This window comes from Phycodurus eques, chromosome 4 (genome assembly GCF_024500275.1).
Source record: "Phycodurus eques isolate BA_2022a chromosome 4, UOR_Pequ_1.1, whole genome shotgun sequence".
Lineage (NCBI taxonomy): Eukaryota > Metazoa > Chordata > Actinopteri > Syngnathiformes > Syngnathidae > Phycodurus > Phycodurus eques.
The window spans coordinates 21053584-21075610 of NC_084528.1; the positions used below are offsets into that span (position 1 = coordinate 21053584).

The 22027-nt window shown below is 42.1% G+C and overlaps 1 protein-coding gene across 3 annotated transcripts in view; it reads left to right on the forward strand.

The window, feature by feature from the left end:
* Window positions 1–22027, forward strand: part of iglon5 (IgLON family member 5) — a 183951-nt gene that overhangs the window by 115843 nt on the left and 46081 nt on the right. The window contains exon 1 of one of the 3 annotated variants that reach the window (XM_061674606.1): window positions 13763–13838. The exons of the other annotated variants lie outside the window; for them this stretch is intronic. Coding sequence (XP_061530590.1) covers window positions 13802–13838 — 37 coding nt within the window. The 5' untranslated portion in view covers window positions 13763–13801. Of the gene's footprint in view, window positions 1–13762; window positions 13839–22027 lie in introns of those variants that run through there. 3 annotated transcript variants of the gene reach the window in all.

Sequence of the window (22027 nt, forward strand, 5' to 3'; positions counted from 1 at the left end):
GTGCTAGCGCAAAACCTAGGCTTCTGCTCAAAAGGAAAAAAACTGTCAGGAAAAGCCTAGTAGAACAGCTGCATTTTATTCGGGGTTAATCAACAGAACTTTAAATAGTGGCAGTTGTACTGCTGACTCCCATTTAACACAGGTTTGAATGTGATTGGTTAATTCTGAACACAGCCACATCTCCAATTATGATAGGGTGTGCACAGTTGTGCAACGACATTATCGCAGTTGTTTATTTTTACTTCCCCTCGCCAGTTTACAGGTCACATTAATGGTGGAACGATTTATCTTGATCACATTTTTTATATCACAAAAACCTAGCTTTTGAACAGAGGTGTATAGACATTTCATATCCACTGTATTTGCCATGGAGCGTGGGAGAAGACATTAAAAGCGGCGACGCACATCCTCTGCTTGATGTTCTTTTCATTGCGGCAAGGTGAAGGTGAGGGCAGTTTATATTCTCGATTATGAGGGCGACAGTTGGTGAACACGTTTTGTCCGAGATTTAACTGAGGAGAGGAGCAACTATGTCAGATTGAGCACAAGAGATCAACTCTAAATAGGGAAAAGGGAAAGATGTCCTTTTTGCTTCGATTGTACGATTTTTATATGTGTGGGTAAACTACAAACTGCTAGCAGTAAGTCTTTTGAGAAACTCCCAAAAATAAGAATCTCATTTATTGGAGAGTCATCCATAAAACATGTAAAAAAATAAGTACAGGAAATGCAGTATTAATAATTTGTCTTATTTTTAGGAAATGAGTCATGCATGCTTGGTTGGTTGGTTGGTTGGTTGGTTGATCGGATGGTCGTTTGGTCAGTCGGTTGGTCTGTTGATCGGTTGTTCTATTATTTACAGGTAGTTGGTTGTTTGGTAGGTTGGTTGCATGGTTAATCAGTTGTTTGGTCGGTTGGTCGACTGGATAGTCAGTTGATTGGTTGTTCAGTTGGAGAGAGAAGAAAACTGTCAAGAGAGGTGGCGAAGATTAAAGGAGCTGCAGAGATTTCGGGCAAGTATTGGCCCTATCCTACATATGAAAACAATCTCCTGTACGATTAAAATGTCTGTGGCACTGTGGACTGTATAGTGAATTTCCAGTGACTTAATCTGCCTTTATTCCCCTTCATACCTGCTACGTTTTCTGCTGTTGGGAACATTTTTATTCCTTTTCTTCCGAACATAATCTGCTGCGACATGTGACAAGAAGAATCAGCGAGCAGATGAAATTCTAAACCCAATTTGAACCCCCCAAAAATGGTGGATTTACGCATCCAGCAGGAAGCTCTTGTCGCTTCCTCCGCCTGCTTTCGCCAAAAATCCACCGCCATCTGTTCGCCACTCACCAGCCGTCCCCACGTCCCCCCCTTGAGTTCGGACTCCCCCAGACCGTCTGTCAACCTCCTTACCTTTCCGTCGAAGCCCCCTCCCCTCAACCTCCGTCATCCATCATGGCGCACTGACTCATGATTCCTGTATGGGGACTGCCAGGCGACAGGGATCATGCAGCTTTGTGGAACCGGTGCTCAGATAAGCTGCTGAATTAGCGGATGGAGGAGATGAGCGGTGGCAGTGCAAAAGGGAGCGCATGAGATAAGAGGAAAGGGGCTGTGATCAAAATGCATAAAAAGAGGCGTAAAAATATGCGAAGTAATTGAATGTTGGTGAAAGTAGAATGGGAATAAAAAGGCCTACGCCATTTCTTGTGATACCACATGTTCAAATCAATTGGAAAAAGAAACAAATCAAGTAGAGAGAGAGAGAAAAATTGTCCAGAGAGGCTGTGAAGAGAAGTGTTAGTTGGATGATTGGTCGGTTGGTTTGTAGAGACATCAGTTGGTTGGTCATTTGGTCAGTCAGTTGGTTGGTTCATTGGCTGGTTGGCAGGTTCAATATAAGTTTGATTGGTTGGTTGTTGGTTAGTCAGTCAGTCATTTGGTCAGTTAGCTGCTTGATCAGCTGGTTGGTTGGAAGGTCGGTCAATCAATTGCTTGGTTGGTTGTTCATTTGGAAAGTCGGTCAGTTGGTTTATTGGTTGGTTGGTCCATCATGTGGTTGATTGGTTAGTCCATCAGTCAGTTTTTTGGTCAGTCAGTCGGTCGGTTGAGTTGCTGGTTTGTTGGTCAGTTGTTGTTGCCTCGTTGATCGGTGGTTTGGTCAGTGGTTCGGTTGGTCTATTGGTTAGGCTATCAGTCGGTTGATTAATTGGTTGGTTGGCCGTTAGGTTGGTAGGTTGGCCTGATTATCGAATGAATGATTATTATTATAACCGTGCCGCCAATCTGAACTTTCGTCACAAAAATTAGTCGGTTCAACAAAATTATTAATCAGTGTTTATGTTTATCTATATACTGTATGTGGCGGTACGTTGGACGACTGGTTAGAGCGTCTGCCTCACAGTTCTGATGACCGGGGTTCAATCCCCGGCCCCGCCTGTGTGGAGTTTGCATGTTCTCCCCGTGCTTGCGTGTTTTCACCGGGCACTCCGGTTTCCTCCCACATCCCAAAAACATGCAGGTTAATTGACAACTCTAAATTGCCTGTAGGTGTGACTGTGAGTGCGAATGGTTGTTTGTTTGTATGTGCCCTGCGATTGGCTGGGATAGGCTCCAGCACGCCCGCGACCCTAGTGAGGAGAAGCGGCTCAGAAAATGGATGGATGGATATATACTGTATGTACATTTTATGAATCAACTTGTCAACATCTAGAAATTATTTTAAGTTTCCATAAATTTACACGTCCATCCAGAAATGTTGACATCATCACGCCAAAAACACTAAAGTGGGAACTTTGCAGAAAGTCGGTGCAATTGTACGGAAGCGGATTGCATTAACTTGGATAAAAAAAAAGAAAACTCCTGTTTTTCTGAGTAATTTCTTTGAGGGCTTTGTTTTTCTGACTATTTTTTTCTGACTAATTTTTTTTCCCGCCTGTTTTTCTGACTAATTTTTTTCCATCTGTTTTTCTGACTATTTTTTTTCTGTTTTTCGGACTCATTTTTTTCCACCTGTTTTTCTGACTATTTTTTTCTGAGTTATCGGGACACATCGAACTCACGCGAGAACCTGCAAGTGAATGCAATACGCTTCCGTACAATTGTCCCCCTGCCTTGTAAATGTACCGAAAAATGCATGCAAACTGTTGCAGTGCAGAAAAAAAACATAAAAGGTCTCCACCAAACCAATCTCTTTTGAACAAGAGCTGTTGACTGATATTTTGCAACATTCAGTGTCTTGAAATATTTCTACATGAGGTATTTAGTTTCACTTTTATCCTGAAAGTTGGCATCTTTTAGCCTTCACAAGTGCATCAACATCAGGCGTCACTTTCTGAACTTCTGAATGTCATTTAAGTGGTAAGTGGTCATTTAAGTGGTCGTTGGTGCGACCTCCAGTGGACAGAATTACCAACAACAGTTACTTTTATTGAAAATATGCAGTTAATGTGTTCTCACTCCCCACGGGCCAGATTGGAACCCCTGAGGGACCGGTTCTGGTTTTCGTCCACTGAATAAATAAATGAAACAGCGAACCTGAACTTAAAAACAGCAAAGGGCCAAACTTTACACAATTAAGCATTAAAAGTCAATTGTATTACAAAATTAATGCATCAAATGAGTAGATTCTCCCTCACTGCTTTTAAATAGTTTATATTTTGTTTAATACTTTTGTACTCTTTTTCAATCAATGTGTGATTGCCAAGGTGGTATTGCATATTAATCTTTAACATGATAACCAGAAATCATTGTATGTTTGTAAACAAAGTTTATTTGGAAAACAAACTTCTGTAACAATCTATTTTTCATAACAATGTACTTTAACTATTACAAAACTCACTTCGGCAGCGTACTGCTCCATGACCTCAAACAATCTTCGGTACTTTTCAATGGTATTTCACCTCTCTGCTTGTAAAATGATTTGCCTTTCTGCCTCTCTTCATGTCTGCACTTGTTGAAAAGGCAAAGACGAAGGAATAAATACAACACAGTCGCCGCAACGTCCGTTGTCGTAGCAAGAATGTGGGAAATGATGAATGGGCTGGTCGTCACCTTCTTCCTGTTCCCGCCCCAATCCCTCCCACTTTTGATTGGTGCCTGTTGTAATGGAAAAGCAATGGAGGCCAGGCCAAGCGAGGCCGGGGCAGAGCGGCGGGTCCAGGCTGTTCTGGAACTCGTAAAGGAAAAGCGCCAGTACGCGCTAACCACTATTGCACCATGCAGCTTTTTATAGAAATAATCCCTTTAAATTATAATTTGACTGAATTATGAGGTGGAGCTAACATGGATTGATTTGCCATTGGCTACCGTGGTCAACAAATAGCATTAAAATGAATAGAGCTCTTGCTCTGTGACAAAATCTGTAGAAAATCTATACACACACAACTTCGGGGGAAAATAGCGAGCCGCAACGTTTATTTCTTTCTTCCCCACCCGCTCCACATGAAGAAGCATTAATCCAATTCAAACTGCTCCGAGGAGACGGCTCTATAATAATTTACGGTGACTTAAGAATCTGTTTATGTCGGCAACGGGCCTGTGAAAGATTAATAACTTCCACAATATGAACGGTGCATGTCCGCGGGAAATAAAGAGCACAATAGGAAAATAAAGCCGATGCGCTGAGATAAATGAAAAGGCAAATTAGCCGCTGGCGATGTCGTTTAATTACAAGTTACCTCAGTCGCCGCTTGATTTGCTGGCCCGAGATGCCGCTAAGGACGTCAGCCAGCAGATTCAGCAGTGATTTAGCTCTGTAACTGTCTCCAGAGTGGGCGTCTCAGACTGGGGTCCTTGGACCCCCGAGGCCACGAGCTGGAGCTAGGGGTCCGCCAAATAATAATAAAAAAAAATTATTACTATACAGTATATCATATCATTTTAAAAAGTGCCTAGCTACATATGGGAATGGGCGGCCAATAAAACTAATAAAATAAACCAATTAGGGTGGCATGATATACGAGTGGTTTGCACATCCACCTCCCAGTTCAGAGGTTGGGGGTTCGAATTCCAGATGTTCTCCCTAAGCTTCTGACGCTTCCTACCACATTCCAACAACATGCATGTTAGGTTTATTGAAGACTCTGAATAGTCCTGTAAATGTGAGTGTGAATGGTTGTTTGTCTTAATGTGCCCTGCGATTGGCTGGCGACCAGTACAGGGTGTAACCCGCCTCGCGCCCAAATCAGCTCAGACAGGCTCCAGTTCACGCATAAGCGGTATACAAATTGGATGGATGAATAAACCAATTACTCTTCCCTGTTTTAACTGTGTGCCAATTAAAAGCTCTGATATAATTGTCACGTCACATATCTGACATCTAACATCCCTGCATTAATAAAGTTTGGGGGGTTAAGCTAAATGTATATTATTACAGGAACAGTAAGTCCTTTTTTCAACAACAAAAGACCATTTTTACAGTGCTATTTGTTAGAGAATGTTGGCTTTTCCATAATAAAAGGCGTAATATAACAAGGAATTGTCAAAGTATGACTTTCTAGCCTTGTTAGACTTTGACTTTAATACCATAACGTGACATATTTATCTTGTAAAATAAGGATTTTCTGGTAAGATTACGACCTTTCATCCTGACAAGATGTATTGTTGTTCTTATAAAGATTACTACTTTTTTTCTTGAATAAAATACTTTTGAATAAAACACTTTTTCTCTGACAGTTAAAATGGCACTTTTGAACATTGCCGGCAAATTCCGTCTCTGTTATGTGCTTTCAAAAGATGACCATTTTTATTTTATACAGTGGTTGACTTGTTTTGGTCCTTGCATGACAGTTAAAAATGTTAACTTATTTTGATACTTAGATGACAGTTTAAAAAAATGAAAGTATTTCAGTTTTATTTAGTTGCATTTTAGAGTGATTAACTTTTACACTTGTTTTACAGTTTAAAATGTACTGAAATACCTTATTTTGATTTTATTATACTGTGGTTAATTCATTTTTAGACTTGTATGACAGTTAAGAATGTTACTTGAAACATTACTTTGTTTGACTTTTAATGTTTGACTTTGTTTTATGATGTCAGTAGAACTAGTTACTTCACATAACATTAGTTCCTTTGGGGGGGGGGGGGGATTAAATTATCACAATACATATTTCTATCATATTACATATCGCATTTGAAGATTCAGAAATCCAATGTATTCCTATAGAATGCAATTACAAATCAAACGTGACTGAGCATTATTACATTTCTAAAGACGCACACAATATATATATATATATGTATCTTAATTTTTTGTTTGTTTGTTTGTTTGTTTGTTTTTAACAATACAACTCTATCAGATGCCATTACATTGTTCAGGTGTACCTAATGAAGTGTCCAGTGAGTGAATGGGGTGTTCTTATTGTGATTGGTTGAGAAATTTGTTTGCTCTTTGGGCAACTGCTGCTGTGCTGTGGCACTTTAGGGTGCCCGTAGCCAAACACACACATACACGGCACACACACACATACGCGAGACGGCTACGATTTGGAATGCAAATGAAGGCTGTGTGCAGCTGTAAGCGTGTCTGCGGGCACAGCCGGCCCGCTTCCAAAACTGTGCCCAAACAGACGGAAATCTGCAAATACGTGCACAGAACAAAAAAAAACACACACACACACACACACACTTGCTCAATCACTTTACACACACACATGCAAAAAAAAAACTTGCATTCATAGTCATTACCCCCTCAAAGTAATAACTATTGTTTTCACAATGTTCATTTGTTTGATTGTTAACAGGGTTACGCAAAAACTATGAACCATGAAAAGGTGTGGAGAGATGGCCGAGCAAGAAGCCATTCAATATTGGTACAAATCCAATGAACCCGAAAATCATATTGCCTAGTAGAATTATCTTTGCAGCCTGATTTTTTTCAAAAGCTACCGAGCAAAATTTTAGTGGGCCGTGACAGTGCTCTGTTGTGCAGCGCTTTTTAGTGTCTTTCAACAAACATTCATGATCTGATTTTTTTTTTCTTTTTTTTTTTTTTTTTTTATAGCATCCCCCATCTGTCTAGTATAATTACTTCACATTTGGTAGCGATCACACAAAATCTCTAGGACAGGTTTGTCTTAAAAGGATTGGAAAAGCCAAAATTGATCCTGAAATGGCTACTTTGAACCAAAATAACCGACTTCTTGTTTATTTTACAGGATATGTCTTTTCTGATGTGAGACCTTGCCACCAAATTTCATGTTGCTAAGTAAAATGATCATTGGGAGTTGAATTTTTAAAAAGCTACCAAGCGTAATTTCAGGTCCTCTATGACTATTGTGCTATTAATTGATATTTTTTCTTGAATAGAACCCGACTGATCATCTTGTTGCATGTACCCCGATTACAATAAGCACGTCTATTCTCTGAGCTTGTTGCCCAAATAGTTGTCCGCTCTTGTTTGTCTGTTTTTAAAAATCACACACAGGCACACGCACACAACAGCAATTACAAAAGGCTTGTCCTCAGATGACTTATTACGGCGGTGGCTAATTTCCCTCCATTCAATCATGACATCTAAATGCTCTTTTTCCACCATTTGACATCATTTTTTGCACACACACAATAAAAAATGGTTCATTGTCAGTGTGCCGCGAGTAGTGGCGGAGGGGAATTAGTAAGCGAGCAAGTGCTTGCTGTGAAGGCTTATGACTGCAAAGCTAAATGAGATTTTTATTTATTTATTTTTTCTTCAACCCAGCTCTGCATTGTCTTGAGACTTTGCCGGGAACATTGGCTTTATGCGCTTTTGAACATGCTGATGAAAATCAACGTTATTGTGCAAAAAACATCTCTTTGTGCTCATTAGCGCTGCTTTTTGTGTGTGTCAGAAAATGGCAGCTTATCTTAGTCCACTTGTCCGTCACATACACATACAGGCACACAGTTGATTTGCACTCTCCCATGCTGTTACACTTTTTTTTCCTTTTTTTTTTTTTTTTTAATCTTGTCACTATCTACCAGTAATTGCCTGTTTGTATTTTTTCCACTAAGAGATTCAAGTGTTAGCCAAAGAGTCATCATAACCTATGGACTGTACTAAAGGCGATATATTATGTATTTTATTTTCACAATTTAAATCCCATTTGTCTTAAAGTGTATACTTTTGTCAAAATAGCCCAAGGTTCGAGGATTGTAACACAATTAACACCCTATTTCTTGTATTGCTGAAATTAGCCGGTTTTGAGCCACCCCACCCCATATACTGCTGGGCCACTGCTGATTCGGGCTTTCGTTACCATGGCGACAAGTGTTGAAGCCTGAGCTTTGTGACTAGAGAGAAAAGGCAGCCTGGTCGGCTGCCTTTCTTTATCTGATCCAGCCCTCGCTTGAAAGTAGCTCGGAATCTTCCACCAGCCTACCTGATTTTGTCATGGGTGGAGAAACTCGGTGTGGGGGTGGTCATTATGTAAATTAGCCCTTCTGTTATGTAACAGTGATGAAAGTTCAGAATGTTTACACTCATAAACATATTTTCAGCAGTACTGTAGACCTAAAACAAAAGATTGATTTTTTATTTGTTTATTTTATAAGTGTGTAAATTTATGTCTGTGGTTGTAATTGTTGCCAGGTGTGGCTGGTGAAGGACCGTCCAGCATATCAACCAATTGTTCACCAGCCTGGTGACAAAAGAGAAATATCAAGATATTGTTGTAAGCAGACAATAGGCTCAATTATTCTGTTTAGTGAGGGCCTTTCGAGTGTAACATACAGAAGATGGCTTTTTCACAGCACTTTCAAACGTTTATGTAAGATTTGCTCAGCACGGTGGGCGACTGGTTAGACCGTCAACCTCGCAGTTCTGAGGACTGGGTTCAATCCCCGGCTCCGCCTGTGTGGAGTTTGCATGTTCTCCCCGTGCCTTAATTTCACACTTGATGCACAGTAGGCACTATAGACGCAAGACTATTTGTACACATGCAATTAAAGAGTCAATTTTTTTGTAATATATCCCCTTTAAAAGACATAATCAAGGAATATTTAAAAGAAATGAGTCCAGAAAGAGCTACCTCGTGGGCCTCAGTGTATATATGCACACAGCTACCAAAAACAAAATGACAGTGCCTTTTTCCCGCTGACAAATGACTCAAATCAGCCATCGGGGTGGCAGTCGATAAAAAACTGTGTTATGAATGTGCTTCATAAAAGAAAACACGGCGAGTATTCCCTCGTGCTATGTGTATTCATAACATTTCTATCCAATGAAAACCTCCACGCATTGACAGTTTTGACTTAACATCATGACATTTGCTGTGTTCTCCTTATTAAAAAACGTATTAGTGCAATAAACACCAGGAAACACCGTGTTGTGCATTCCTTGCAACGAAGAGCGATTGTGTAGCGTGGAAAATGCTGCCAACAAGCTTTTTTGACATACTCACTGTCAGGTGAAATTTCAAGATGAACCCAAAATACACTTTAACCTTTACAGGCGGACTTAATTTGACCTTCTGCAAACATTTGAACGCACCTGTCCGTCTGTTAAATGTTTCAGTCCTTTTTGCACAACTTGCTCTTCTTTCACAAGAAGCAGAACTACTGAATCCATGCAGGGTTTGAACCATGAATTGGCCAATAAATTTACAAGGATATCCTCTTCCATGCTTTTCTGTGATTCTTCCAGTCTCTCTGTATCTCTATTGCAAACTGCGGATTACACTGTCACGTTCGGTTTCAGCCCAGAATTCTGTGACTTTTTTTGTACTTTTACTGAACTCCTGAGACATAAAACAGATAAAATTGCAATCTGTGTGAGTTTCTTCATTGGTTACCTTCCCTTAGAGAAAAACAAACATGCATTTGTGTGTGTGGCAATAGTTTATTAATTCGGGCCTTTGGCCCTAGGTGGCAAGGCAGCAGCGCCAGCTCTCCAACTGTAGAACAACACATTGTGCAAAGCGTACTGAAACATTAAACAGCTGGACATTCAAGAGTTTAGACAAGGTAAAATTAAGTTAACCTGCAGAGGTTTTCGTGAATTTGGGGTTCATCCTGAAAATTTGGGGTTCATCCTGAAAATTCAACCTGAACAACTGTAGTTCCATGTATCGTATTTTCACGACCATAAGGCACACTTAAAAGTCTTACATTTTCTCCAAAATGGACGGTGCACCGAGTTCCAAAATCTATAAATGTTGTTGTGTGATGAGCGCTCTGCTTGACTGACTGGGAGCATTTCCTGCCGACACGCTGTTTATATAGAGGAAAAGCAGACGTGGCTGAGGACAGCATGCGGCCGTTAAAGGGGGAAGGATGCATGTGAAGGAGGACGCTAAAGGCACACCCCCAGTAGGTATATAGGGCCAGTATGTGCATTGTGCAAAACAACATCGGTTTGGCTAAGGACCCCCGAAAATGGCACCTACGAAGAGACACGCTTACGAAGCACAGTTTAAACTGAAAGCTATCAGTTACGCGGAGGGACATGGGCATCGAGCAGCCGCGAGAGAATTCAAGATCAACGAATCCATGGTTCGCAAGTGGAGGAAGCAGGAAAACGAGCTTCGCCAACTCAAGAAGACGAAGCTGAGTTTCCGCGGAAACAAGGCGAGGTGGCCCAAATTGGAAGACCAACTCGAGCAATGGATTAATGAGCAAAGAACAGCCGGGAGAAGCGTCTCTACAGTCACCATTCGACTGAGGGCAATAACGCTTGCAGAAGAAATGAAAATCGAACATTTTCAAGGAGGTCCGTCTTGGTGCTTTCGTTTTAAGAAACGGCGCCATTTATCCATCCGGGCAAGGACTACCGTGGTGCAGCAACCTCCGGCGGATTACAAGGAAAAGCTGACCATCTTCCGCTCCTACTACAGTAAAAAGATTGCCGACAAACACATCCAGCCCAACCACATCACCAACATGGACGAGGTGCCGCTCACTTTCGACATCCCAGTGAACCACACTGTCAAGAAGAAGGGGACCAGCACAGTAACAATACGCACAACAAGACACGAGAAGTCGGCTTTTACTGTTGTGCTTGGTTGCTATGGTAATGGACAGAAACTGCCACCTATGGTGATTTTTAAGAGGAAGATGTTGCCTAAAGAAAAGTTTCCAGCCGAAGTCATCGTTAAGGCCAATCAAAAGGGATGGATGGAAGAGGAGAAAATGAGAGAGTGGCTGATTGAGGTGTACGTAAAGAGACCGGATGTTTTTTTCCACGCGTCACCGTCGTCCCTGTTGATCTGTTACTCCATGCGGGCCGATCTCACAGCCGCTGTGAAAAACCAAGTGCAGAAATTAACTCTGAGCTTGCCATCATTCCGGGAGACTTGTCAAAGGAACTCCAACCGCTGGACATTAGTGTAAACAGGGCGTTCAAAGTAAAGCTGTGAGTGGGGTGGGAGCGATGGATGACAGATGGCACAGTTTTACTAAGACTAGGAGGCAACGCCGGGCGAGTTACGGCACCATATGTGAATGGATTGTGGATGCTTGGGCTAAGGTATCTGCTTTGACCGTTGTCCAAGCTTTCGTGAAAGCCAGCATCATTGCTAAACAGCCCCCCGGCAACGAGATTGACTCTGACAATGACGAGAGGGAACCGCTGTGTTTGTTGGAGAACTTGGCCAGCTGTTCATTTCGGATACAGAAGATGAGGACTTGAAGGATTTGTGGATGAGGATTGATTAAAAAAAAATAACGTGAGTACATTGTTAAATACTTCAATAAAGTACAACCAAACTCAGTTTTGCTCCCACTGCCTTTTTAAAAACATTGTTTTAGCGTGCATGCATGCTACCGTATGTTTTAAGATAGCGTATGTTTTACCATGCCTGCGCCCAATAATGTGGTGCGCTTTACGTATGTGTTGAATACAGAAATAGACCCCGTAACTGAGACTGCGCCTTTTAATACGGTGCGCCCTATGGTCGTGAAAATACGGTAGCTTCCAGTGAAACATGTTAGAGCTGCAGACCTCACCCCAAAGGTTCTTGGACCTCACGGAAGTAGACAGTGTCTTATTTTGGAACTAAATGTAGTCAGTGGTTCCTCTGGTCCAAACATACAATGGTCCTCTAATGTTCCTAGTACTGGGGTAAAGCTAACTGAACATTGTATATTCTCCAAAATACTTCTACTGTGGCTTAAACCAATAATGTTCTTGCTCTGATCCAGAAAAGAAATGAGGACTACAAGTTGTTTAGGCACTACTGTTCCTTTTCGTCACAAGATAGTCACCATAGGATGTAAGTTGTTTGCCTCTTGGGGCACATCTGTACTTGTGAAGTTCATCTTCAGGAGCAATGACAGAACTGGGCCCTGCAAATCTGGCAGGTTACTAGCACACAGGGTGCATTTAAAGGCATCCACAAAGCAAACTAAGTAATAGTTTAACTATTGTCCTGATCTCAGGAGCACTTAGGTATTTAGCAGTGGAGAAAAAAGGGGGGTAAAAGACAGCTGAATGGTATTTTCTCGTCTCCGCCGCACTCCATTCAACGTCAGCGATCTGCCGCTGCCCATTGAGGTTGTACAAGTGCTGCATTGAGAATTTTGAGTCCCCGCCCAACCCCCCACCCCCACCCGCACTCTGCAGCGCTCTATTGATTGCTGTGTGAAGAGGGATTAGTGGCTGGGAGGCAGAAGGAGAGGTAGCGAAGGAGGGAGGATGAAGGTAGCAATGGACGACAGGGGAACTTATGGAGCAAGGGAGGGAGGATTGGAACGAGGTAAGGGTTGGCAGACAGTGACGGATGGAGTGAGCAAGGAAAAGAAGGAAGACTAGAACGAGGAATGATGAAAGGGAGTGAAAGTTGTCACAAGGAATGGATTGGTGGAATGAGGGATGGGTGGAGAAGGAGTGAGCAAAGAACTAAAGTGCTTGTGATGGTACGAGGTAAGGATGGCGGAAGGATGGAATGGAGGGTGGGATCGAGTGAAGAAAGTATGGGAGCAACAACATTAGGTCTAGTCTACTCCTTTCGGTATGTTCGATGCTAATATTGTCACAGAACACAATAGTCTGTAGGTTGTGAAAGAACAGTCAAAATGCTAGAAAATGGCTTGCAATATTGGGAACTCTGTTTGAAAATGGCTAGCAGTGAGTGAGTTAAAGAGTGTATATGTCCCTACCCTAAGCTGTGACCCCTAACCCGTGACCCTACCCCTAAATATGGTAAACTAACTATCCATCCATCCATTTTCTGAGCCGCTTCTCCTCACTAGGGTCGCGGGGGTGCTGGAGCCTATCCCAGCTGTCATCGGGCAGGAGGCGGGATACACCCTGAACTGGTTGCCAGCCAATCGCAGGGCACATACAAACAAACAACCAGTCGCACTCACAGTCACACCTACGGGCAATTTAGAGTCACCAATGAATGCATGTTTTTGGGATGTGGGAGGAAACCGGGGTGCCCGGAGAAAACCCACGCAGGCACGGGGAGAACATGCAAACTCCACACAGGCGGGGCCGGGGATTGAACCCGGGTCCTCAGAACTGTGAGGCTGACGCTCTAAGCAGTCGTCCACCGTGCCGCCTAGAGTATACTCATGTAAAAAGAACCCTGATTCCGTATGGAGAGAACGTCCAAAAAAAGTGACAGATTCAGTGTCATATTTCCCCTCAGGTGGAATGATGGCCGACTGATGCAGCGGCAAGTAGATATTTCAGTTATTTTTACTTTACTTGAGGATTTATTTATGTAATAAAATACAAATACTTTGATATTCTGTACTTAAGTAGATTTTTCTGATGACTTGATATTTTTACTCCCTACAATTGAAAACAGATATATGTACTTTCTACTCCAGAGAACAGCAATCTGGTGCCCGCGGGCACTCGGTAGCCCCCAAGGACCACATGAGCCTGTGGGCCTGTTCCAGAAAACAGCTCACCAGTGAGTTGCATCTATTTTTTTTGTGTTGCTATAGTAAGAAGAAAATAGTGTCACTTACCAGTGAGCTGCATCTTGCTTTATTGCTATTCTTTTTTAAATTGAAATATAACGTTAAAATAAACTAGTTCAAACTAGAGCAGTGCGATATAATGATATGTATCGGAGTGCAATATAAAATGTTTACCGCACAACATAACCCTCTATCCTTTATATCACTATTTTGATGTGTGGGTTAATGTGTTAGCTCTGTTGCTACACTAATGTAGCATCTGAGTTGGTTACACAACAACAGTTGCATTTCTATTACATCGTCCTTGTGCCTCACTCTCCAAGCATGACAAATCAACCGCTGCATAATCCATATGTTACGTTAGTGTAACAGTTGGATTGAGCGTAAATCGATGTCATGTCTGGAGAGTGGTGCACTAGGATGACATGCAGAATAGGCTGTTTCGTTGGTCACTTGTGAGGTGACTTCAACAAACAGAGTCTGCGTGGTGTGCATACTCGTGCTTTGCAAAAGTATGTTATTCAGACCTCACTCCTCAAGAGCCTTAAGAGTAGCATGCGGGTTAGCGCACTTGACTCTCAACCCAGGGGAAAGTGGTAACATGGGTTTGGGCCTTAGACAGGACAGCACCGGATGACCACCGTCACACATGAGCTCCAAGACAGAATGAGTTCTGCGTTTTTGTGTGACGAGAGTGACTTTACCTGCCCCATACTTTGTACGTTACTACATCAGAGGGAAAGTACTTATGTGTGCTGATAAGTATTTTTTCATTGCGCCAAGCTACCAAAACAGCTATTGACAGTGAAAACCGATTTGTACTTTTTTGCTCAAGTACAATTCAGAGTCTGTACGTGTATCTGTACTTCTACTTAGGTGCAGAGCATGAGTACTTTTGCCACCACCGCCGCCTTTCAGGTGCTTCTTTGCTTGATGCACCACCGCATCCCTGACTCGGTGGAGATATACGGTGTGGATTAGCAAGTGGACACGACGCCGTCTGTCCAGAGTTAATGGGATCACAAGAGGAAGAGACGGGATATCGGTGCCGGTTAATGTTTAATCCTGCACCTCCCCAACACCTCGCCTCCTGCCCACGGCTCCTTGCATCTTATAATCCTCATGCCTCTTCCTTGTATCATCGAGGTGCCTGTGTAAATATTTAATTGGCTGCAGCACGCCTCTTTTAATTATGCGGGTGCATGTAGCTCTGCTCTCTGTCCCGCAGCCGCTCGGATTGCCGTCACACTGTCGTGCTTGGTGCCCATTTCAGCTCAGGTTTCATGTGGTTGATGTAATTCGGACTTGAGGTTGCACTGCAAAATGTCCATCAAGTTTTGGACCACAGGTTGAAGTGGATCCAAACCCCAACTATTTATCATGTAAGTTGGAGGCATGCAACAAAGCACATATTACTCTTTTGGGATGCAAAACAACCATCGTTAAGATGCATAGAAGAGAGGCCTCTGCCTTCCAACAGCAGTAATTTTGTATCCCAATAGAGTGATACCATCCGTGGTTTGGGGTTTGCCTCAAATTTAGCGGATAAATGGTTAGATTAGTTTTTTTTCCCCAAACCAACACTCAGGCTAGAGCTGTCCTATGTGCATGAACTGATGAGACCTGCTCAGATGAAAGGCAAGACGACTTTTAAGACAACCAGAATAGTCCAATTGCAATCAAGTCAATGCACTGAAAATGAAATGACCTGGATGAATGACAATAGGCACAGCCATTTAAACAATACAATAATATAATCTGGAAAAGGTTGTGTTCTATGTGGTTTTGCCGTTCACTCTAACCCTAATGAGAGAGAAAGTCACATATGAGAAAAAAATCAACCTGGATCTGATGTAATCCTAACCCTAAACCTTCTAACCATAACCCTTATAATATCAACCCTAACCCAACTCTATCCTGACTCCCTATTTCTTCCCTAACCATAGCCTTCCCAACCCTACCCTAGTTTTTAACCCTAACCATTAACCCTTCTAACCTTGAGCCCTTCTAACCCTAATACTAACCCCTAACTAGGTTCGGGCATCGTTTGAATGTGAGCGATTCCAGTTCCGATTCCAGTACCTTATTTCGATTCCGGTTCCAAGCAATTCTCAATTCCAATTCTTTTAGGGGGCTGGGTCAAAAAAGTTTGAATGGTTTAATTAAAGTGTGTCCAAATTATGAACATCCATTTTCTTAGCAGCCCGCAGCATAAACTACAATGAACATTTGACTCGGGGTTCTTTATAACCAGTATCAATATCAAACCTATGAATTAAAAGGCAATGTGTGTGGAACTAACCCAATTTACTTAATATTCATTCATTAATGTTTCAGCTAAAAGTTAAATATAGCATTCTTAAAATAGTTATTTGGGACTGTTTCATCATGTCAAATGGTTTATATGTGCAAGTTTTAACTTGACTTCCTGTCTTAAGCTTGTAGGCTTTTATTTTGAAGGGTACGTACCGTAACTCAGCATTTTGACACGAAAAGCAATTATTATATAATATATATATATATATATATATATATATATATATATATATATATATATATAATAATATATAATAATATATAATAATAATAATTTTTTTTTTTTTTTAAATGGATGGAGCCAAATGCTATAAAACACTGATTCCTTTCCCGATTTTCACCGATAAGGCACAAGGTTAGTGTTTGTGATACTGTGAGACGTTTATGTGAATTTTGTCCCAATTCATTGTGATGTAAAGTTGCTATGGTGAATTTGTAACTCAATGTTAAGCTTTTTTTTTTCTTCTGTTCATCGGCACTTACGTTGGTTTGAAGACTAAAATAAACGCTAAAACCCATCAGTGCAAAAGTGCAACCAACCGTTTACCTTGTTAGCGTTCTCAATGTTGGCATAGACATTTTATTGTTCCACTCACTCAATTGACTGAGAGTTGACTTCAGTGAAGCTCCACGCGGTGTAGGCTGAGGCTTGGAGCGCGTCAGACGCTACACATTGTGAAAGCCTCCTTTGCACAATATAATCTTATTCCAAGCGTTGTACTAAGGCGACTGGTCATTCATTTTAACAAAGTTAAGACACATTTTTGTTTGCCGCCGTTGGGCACAAGCACGTCTTCGTGGGCGTTCTTCTTTGTTGGTTTTTGCCAATTCTTCTTCGGGGTGGGGGGACTGTAGGCATCGAAACTAGGAACCGAAATTTTTTAATTTGAACGATTCCAGGAGAACCGAAACGTTAGTCCCGGTTCCAATCGGTTCTCGATTCTCGCTGCACAACACTACTCCTAACCCGAAACTAACCAAACCAAACCTAACCAAATTAAGAATTCAACCTGGCTCTATTTTTTAATGGACGATAGTGCACAAGGTCTCTGACGTACCAGTGATCGGCAAATTTTCGGTTAACTTAACGAGTTTCGTCTGCATTTTATTTTGCCATTTCCGGTAGCCGTTTTTACCTTCCTTTCAGTAACAAGGAACAATGCAACAACAATCGCGACCGCGACAGAACAAATGGGCCTAGATGACCAGATGATACGTTTAATTATGTTGCAAAATCGATCGAGAAGGCGGCGACGTAGATGGTATGTAGAAACAATGGGCACGCTGGTAAGTCATCACAGCATGTGACTAAAACGGACCAATCACGAGAGATGATCTCCATGGCGTTCGACGTGCAGCAACTATTTTTGTCGGGTGCGCGGCAAGCTACGCAGAGGTGCTGCGAGGGGCAATTCGTCGGTCACGTCATGCAATGCGGGCGTTGTTGGCCGCGGCACCGCGAGAGTATAAAGAGGCCTTTAGCAGGACAATAATTTGACTCTTACCTGCTACTGTATTTTCACGACCATAAGGCACAATTAAAAGTCTTACATTTTCTCCAAAATGGACGGTGCACCGAGTTCCAAAATTTATAAATGTTGTTGTGTGATGAGCGCTCTGCTTGACTGACTGGGAGCATTTCCTGCCGACATGCTGTTTATATAGAGGAAAAGCGGACGTGGCTGAGGACAGCATGCGGCCGTTAAAGGGGGAAGGATGCACGTGAAGGAGGACGCTAAAGGCACGCCCCCAGTAGGTATATAGCGCCGGTATTTGCATTGTGCAAAGGACCCCCGAAAATGGCACCTACGATTGGCTAAGGACCCCCGAAAATGACACCTACGAAGAGACACGCTTACAAAGCACAGTTTAAACTGAACGATATCAGTTACGCGGAGGGACATGGGCATCGAGCAGCCGCGAGAGAATTCAAGATCAACGAATCCATGGTTCGCAAGTGGAGGAAGCAAGAAAACGAGCTTCGCCAAGTCAAGAAGACGAAGCTGAGTTTCTGCGGAAACAAGGCGAGGTGGCCCGAGTTGGAAGACCAACTCGAGCAATGAATTAATGAGCAAAGAACAGTCGGGAGAAGCGTCTCTATAGTCACCATTCGACTGAGGGCAATAACTCGGAGCTTGCCGGTGTAAACAGGGCGTTCAAAGTGATGTTGCGAGCGGCGTGGGAGCGATGGATGATAGATGGCAAACACAGCTTTACTAAGAGTAGGAGGCAGCGCCGAGCGAGTTACGCCACAATTTGTGAATGGATTGTGGATGCCTGGGCTAACGTGTCTGCTTGCACTGTCGTTTGAGCTTTCGTAAAAGACTGCGGTCAAGCCAGGCTCCACTCGTAAAGTAGCAGTCAAGCCAGCACCCCCTAATTTTGTTTATACTAGGCATTACGGTAATAAGTCGCCAAGTCGCGGCGAAAGCCTCCTTCAAAATAAAAGCCCCCCAATAATACGGAAGTCAATGCTCTTCGGTTAAGGAATGCAGTCAGCAAGGTTAATATTTCGTAAAAGCCGGCATCATTTCTGAGGAGCCGCACGGCAACCAGACTGACTCTGACAATGACGAGAGGGCACCTGGCGTGTTTGATTGAGAACTTGTCCAGCTGTTCTTTTCGGATACAGAAGATAAGGACTTTGATTGATTTGTGACTGAGGATTAATAAAAAAATAACGTGAGTACATTGTTAAATACTTCAATAAAGTACAGCCGAACTCAGTTTTGCCCCCGCTGCCTTTCTAAAAACTTTGTTTTAGCGTGCATGCATGCTACCGTATGTTTTAAGCTAGCATATGTTTTACCATGCCTGCGCCCAATAATACGGTGCGCCTTATGTATGTGTTAAATACAGAAATAGACCAACTCGCTCGCACTTATCCCCCATCGTCACTGAGATGCTCTCCGGCAATCTCATGATCCTACGATCTGAGTGTCGTTTCCGTGTCTATGCAACCCATTGTCACTGCCACTGCCTGTCATCCTCATTTGCTGTGACTTTAATTTTCGAGACACGCCTTTGGAACCCATTTCAGCCTCTCATCTTAAAGCAGATGATGCTTTCAGAGGAAGTCAGTCTTTCTTTTGTGTGTGCGCGCGCGCACGCGCAATTGTCAAGGGCAATGCAAAATAGATGAGCAGCACAAAGGAAGACACTAGGGCTAAAGTCATACAGCTCAATAGAGCGCCGCTCACAAGTGTCCGCCGGCAGCGAGTGCAATTACAAACACGGCGCATGTAAGTCAAGAGAATACAAATCACATAATAGACGCTGAGCTTCCGAGCCGGTGCGATACACACACGCACACACACACACGCACACACAAACATATGCACGTACATACAAACACAAAACACACTTTTGAAGGCAATTATGTGCATGTCTACACATAACCCGTGCTATAACAAAAAAGGTTATTTTCCAACAAACAAATGAACAAATTCCCGTGTAATCCCACAATGTCCTTTAAATATTATTCTCAGAAAAAAAAAGACCAGACAGGCAGACAAATGCAAGTGGGTGGTCATGTGTCACCGAGGTTGGTAGATGGGGGTACAGCCTTGGTGCATCAAGACAGCAGGTCATAGCACGGACAAGTGATAGCAGGAACTACGGCAGGCTATTTTTATTTTTAATATTTTTCGAATATTACTATAATATATTTTACACATCAATATAATATGGCAGACTGGGGTGGTGGTCCCCCTTTTTAAGAAGGGGGACCGGAGGGTATGTTCCAACTACAGGGGGATCACACTCCTCAGCTTATACAACTATATATATATATATATATATATATATATATATATATATATATATATATATATATATATATATATATAGTTGTATGTAATGTTGTATGTAATATATATATATTAGACTTTACACCGATTTTATCGGCCTTATCGTTATCGGCCGATAATTAGCATTTTATCCTGCTCGGCTTTAATGTCATAATTCGCCGATCCGATAAATGACATCATTGATCCGCAAAAGACATTTACTCCGGGTTGCCATCGTGCACAGTATATTTGAATCCAAACGCTAGTTTATTTTTAGCCTTGTCGTGTGTCTTGGCGTAGTCCTGTAAATAGCCAATAAAGTTATTAAAAAAAAAAAAAACATGTCAGCGGTGTGGAAGAGACAACACGTAATGCCAGGATCAGACTACAAGATAAATTTGTCAGACTACTGCAATAAAAGTTTTTTCCGATCACTGGGCTTCATCGTGTCAACGCAAGCGCAACCGGATACACTCGTTACCATATGCGACGACAACAATAATGGATCGCGCCATGTGTTTGTAAGAACAAAATGGGGAAAAACGTGTGTTGGTTGTCACCGGTGCTCAGGACAGGCGAGGACGTTCATTTAAGGCTTGCTTGGGGTATGTTCACGTACTTTTAATACGATACGGCTCGCAAGCAGGCAACAAAACATTATGTAGCCTAGCAAGCTAGTGCTAGCACAAACGGTTGTATGTAAACATGCCGCCGTTCTGTCGAATCATGCTCTAAAGTTTCGGTGTGGGTGAAATAATTTAATTAGAAATAAAGTAATTGAATTACAGTAAGTTAGCACCCATTATTTCTGTCATGTTGTAATTTTTGTTTGACCTGAGTGATTAGAATACACGATCTGACTAGAGCAGGGATTTCTAACCTTCATGGAGCCAAGGAACATATTTTACAATTGACAAATCTCACGGCACACCAACAAACAAAAATGTCACAAAACGTGGATACATTAATTCCTGTATTTACAACCCCAATTCCAATGAAGTTGGGACGCTGTGTTAAATATAATTAAAAACAGAATACAATGATTTGCAAATAATGTTCAACCTATATTTAATTGAATACAATACAAAGACAAGCTATTTAATTTTAAAACTGATAAACTTTAATGTTTTTAGCAAATAATCATTAACTTAGAATTTTATGGCTGCAACACGTTCCAAGAAAGCTGGGACAGGTGGCAAAAAAGACTGAAAAAGTTGAGGAATGCTCATCAAACACCTGTTTGGAACATTTCACAGGTGAACAGGCTAATTGGGAACAGGTGGCTGCCATGATTTTGTATAAAAGGAACTTCCCTGAATTGCTCCCCAAAGATGGGGCGAGGTTCACGTCTTTGTGAACAAGTGCGTGAGAAAATAGTCGAAGAGTTTAAGGCCAATGTTCCTCAACGTACAATTGCAAGTAATTTAGGGATTTCATCATCTACCGTCCATAATATCATCAAAAGGTTCAGAGAATCTGAAGAAATCACTGCATGTAAGCGGCAAGGCCGAAAGCCCATATTGAATGCCCGTGACCTTCGATCACTGCATCAAAAACCGACATCAATGTGTAAAGGATATCACCACATGGGCTCAGGAACACTTCAGAACACCAATGTCAGTAAATACAGTTCGGCGCTACATCCGTAAGTGCAACTTCAAACTCTACTATGCAAAGCAAAAGCCATTTATCAACAACGCCCAGAAACGCCGCCGACTTCTCTGGGACCGAGCTCATCTAAGATGGACTGATGCAAAGTGGAAAAGTGTTCTGTGGTCCGATAAGTCTACATTTCAAATTGTTTTTGGAAATTGTGGACGTCGTGTCCTCCGGGCCAAAGAGGAAAAGAACTATCCGGACTGTTGTGGACGCAAAGTTCAAAAGCCAGCATCTGTGATGGTATGGGGCTGTTAGTGCCAATGTAATAGGTAACTTACACATCTGTGAAGGCACCATTAAGGCTGAAAGGTACATACCGGTATTGGAGACTCCAATGTAAGCTTCGTAAAAAAAAAAAAAGTTAGGAAAATGACAAGCTGCTCCCGCTAAAACTTGAATGTGAAAAAGAGGAAGTT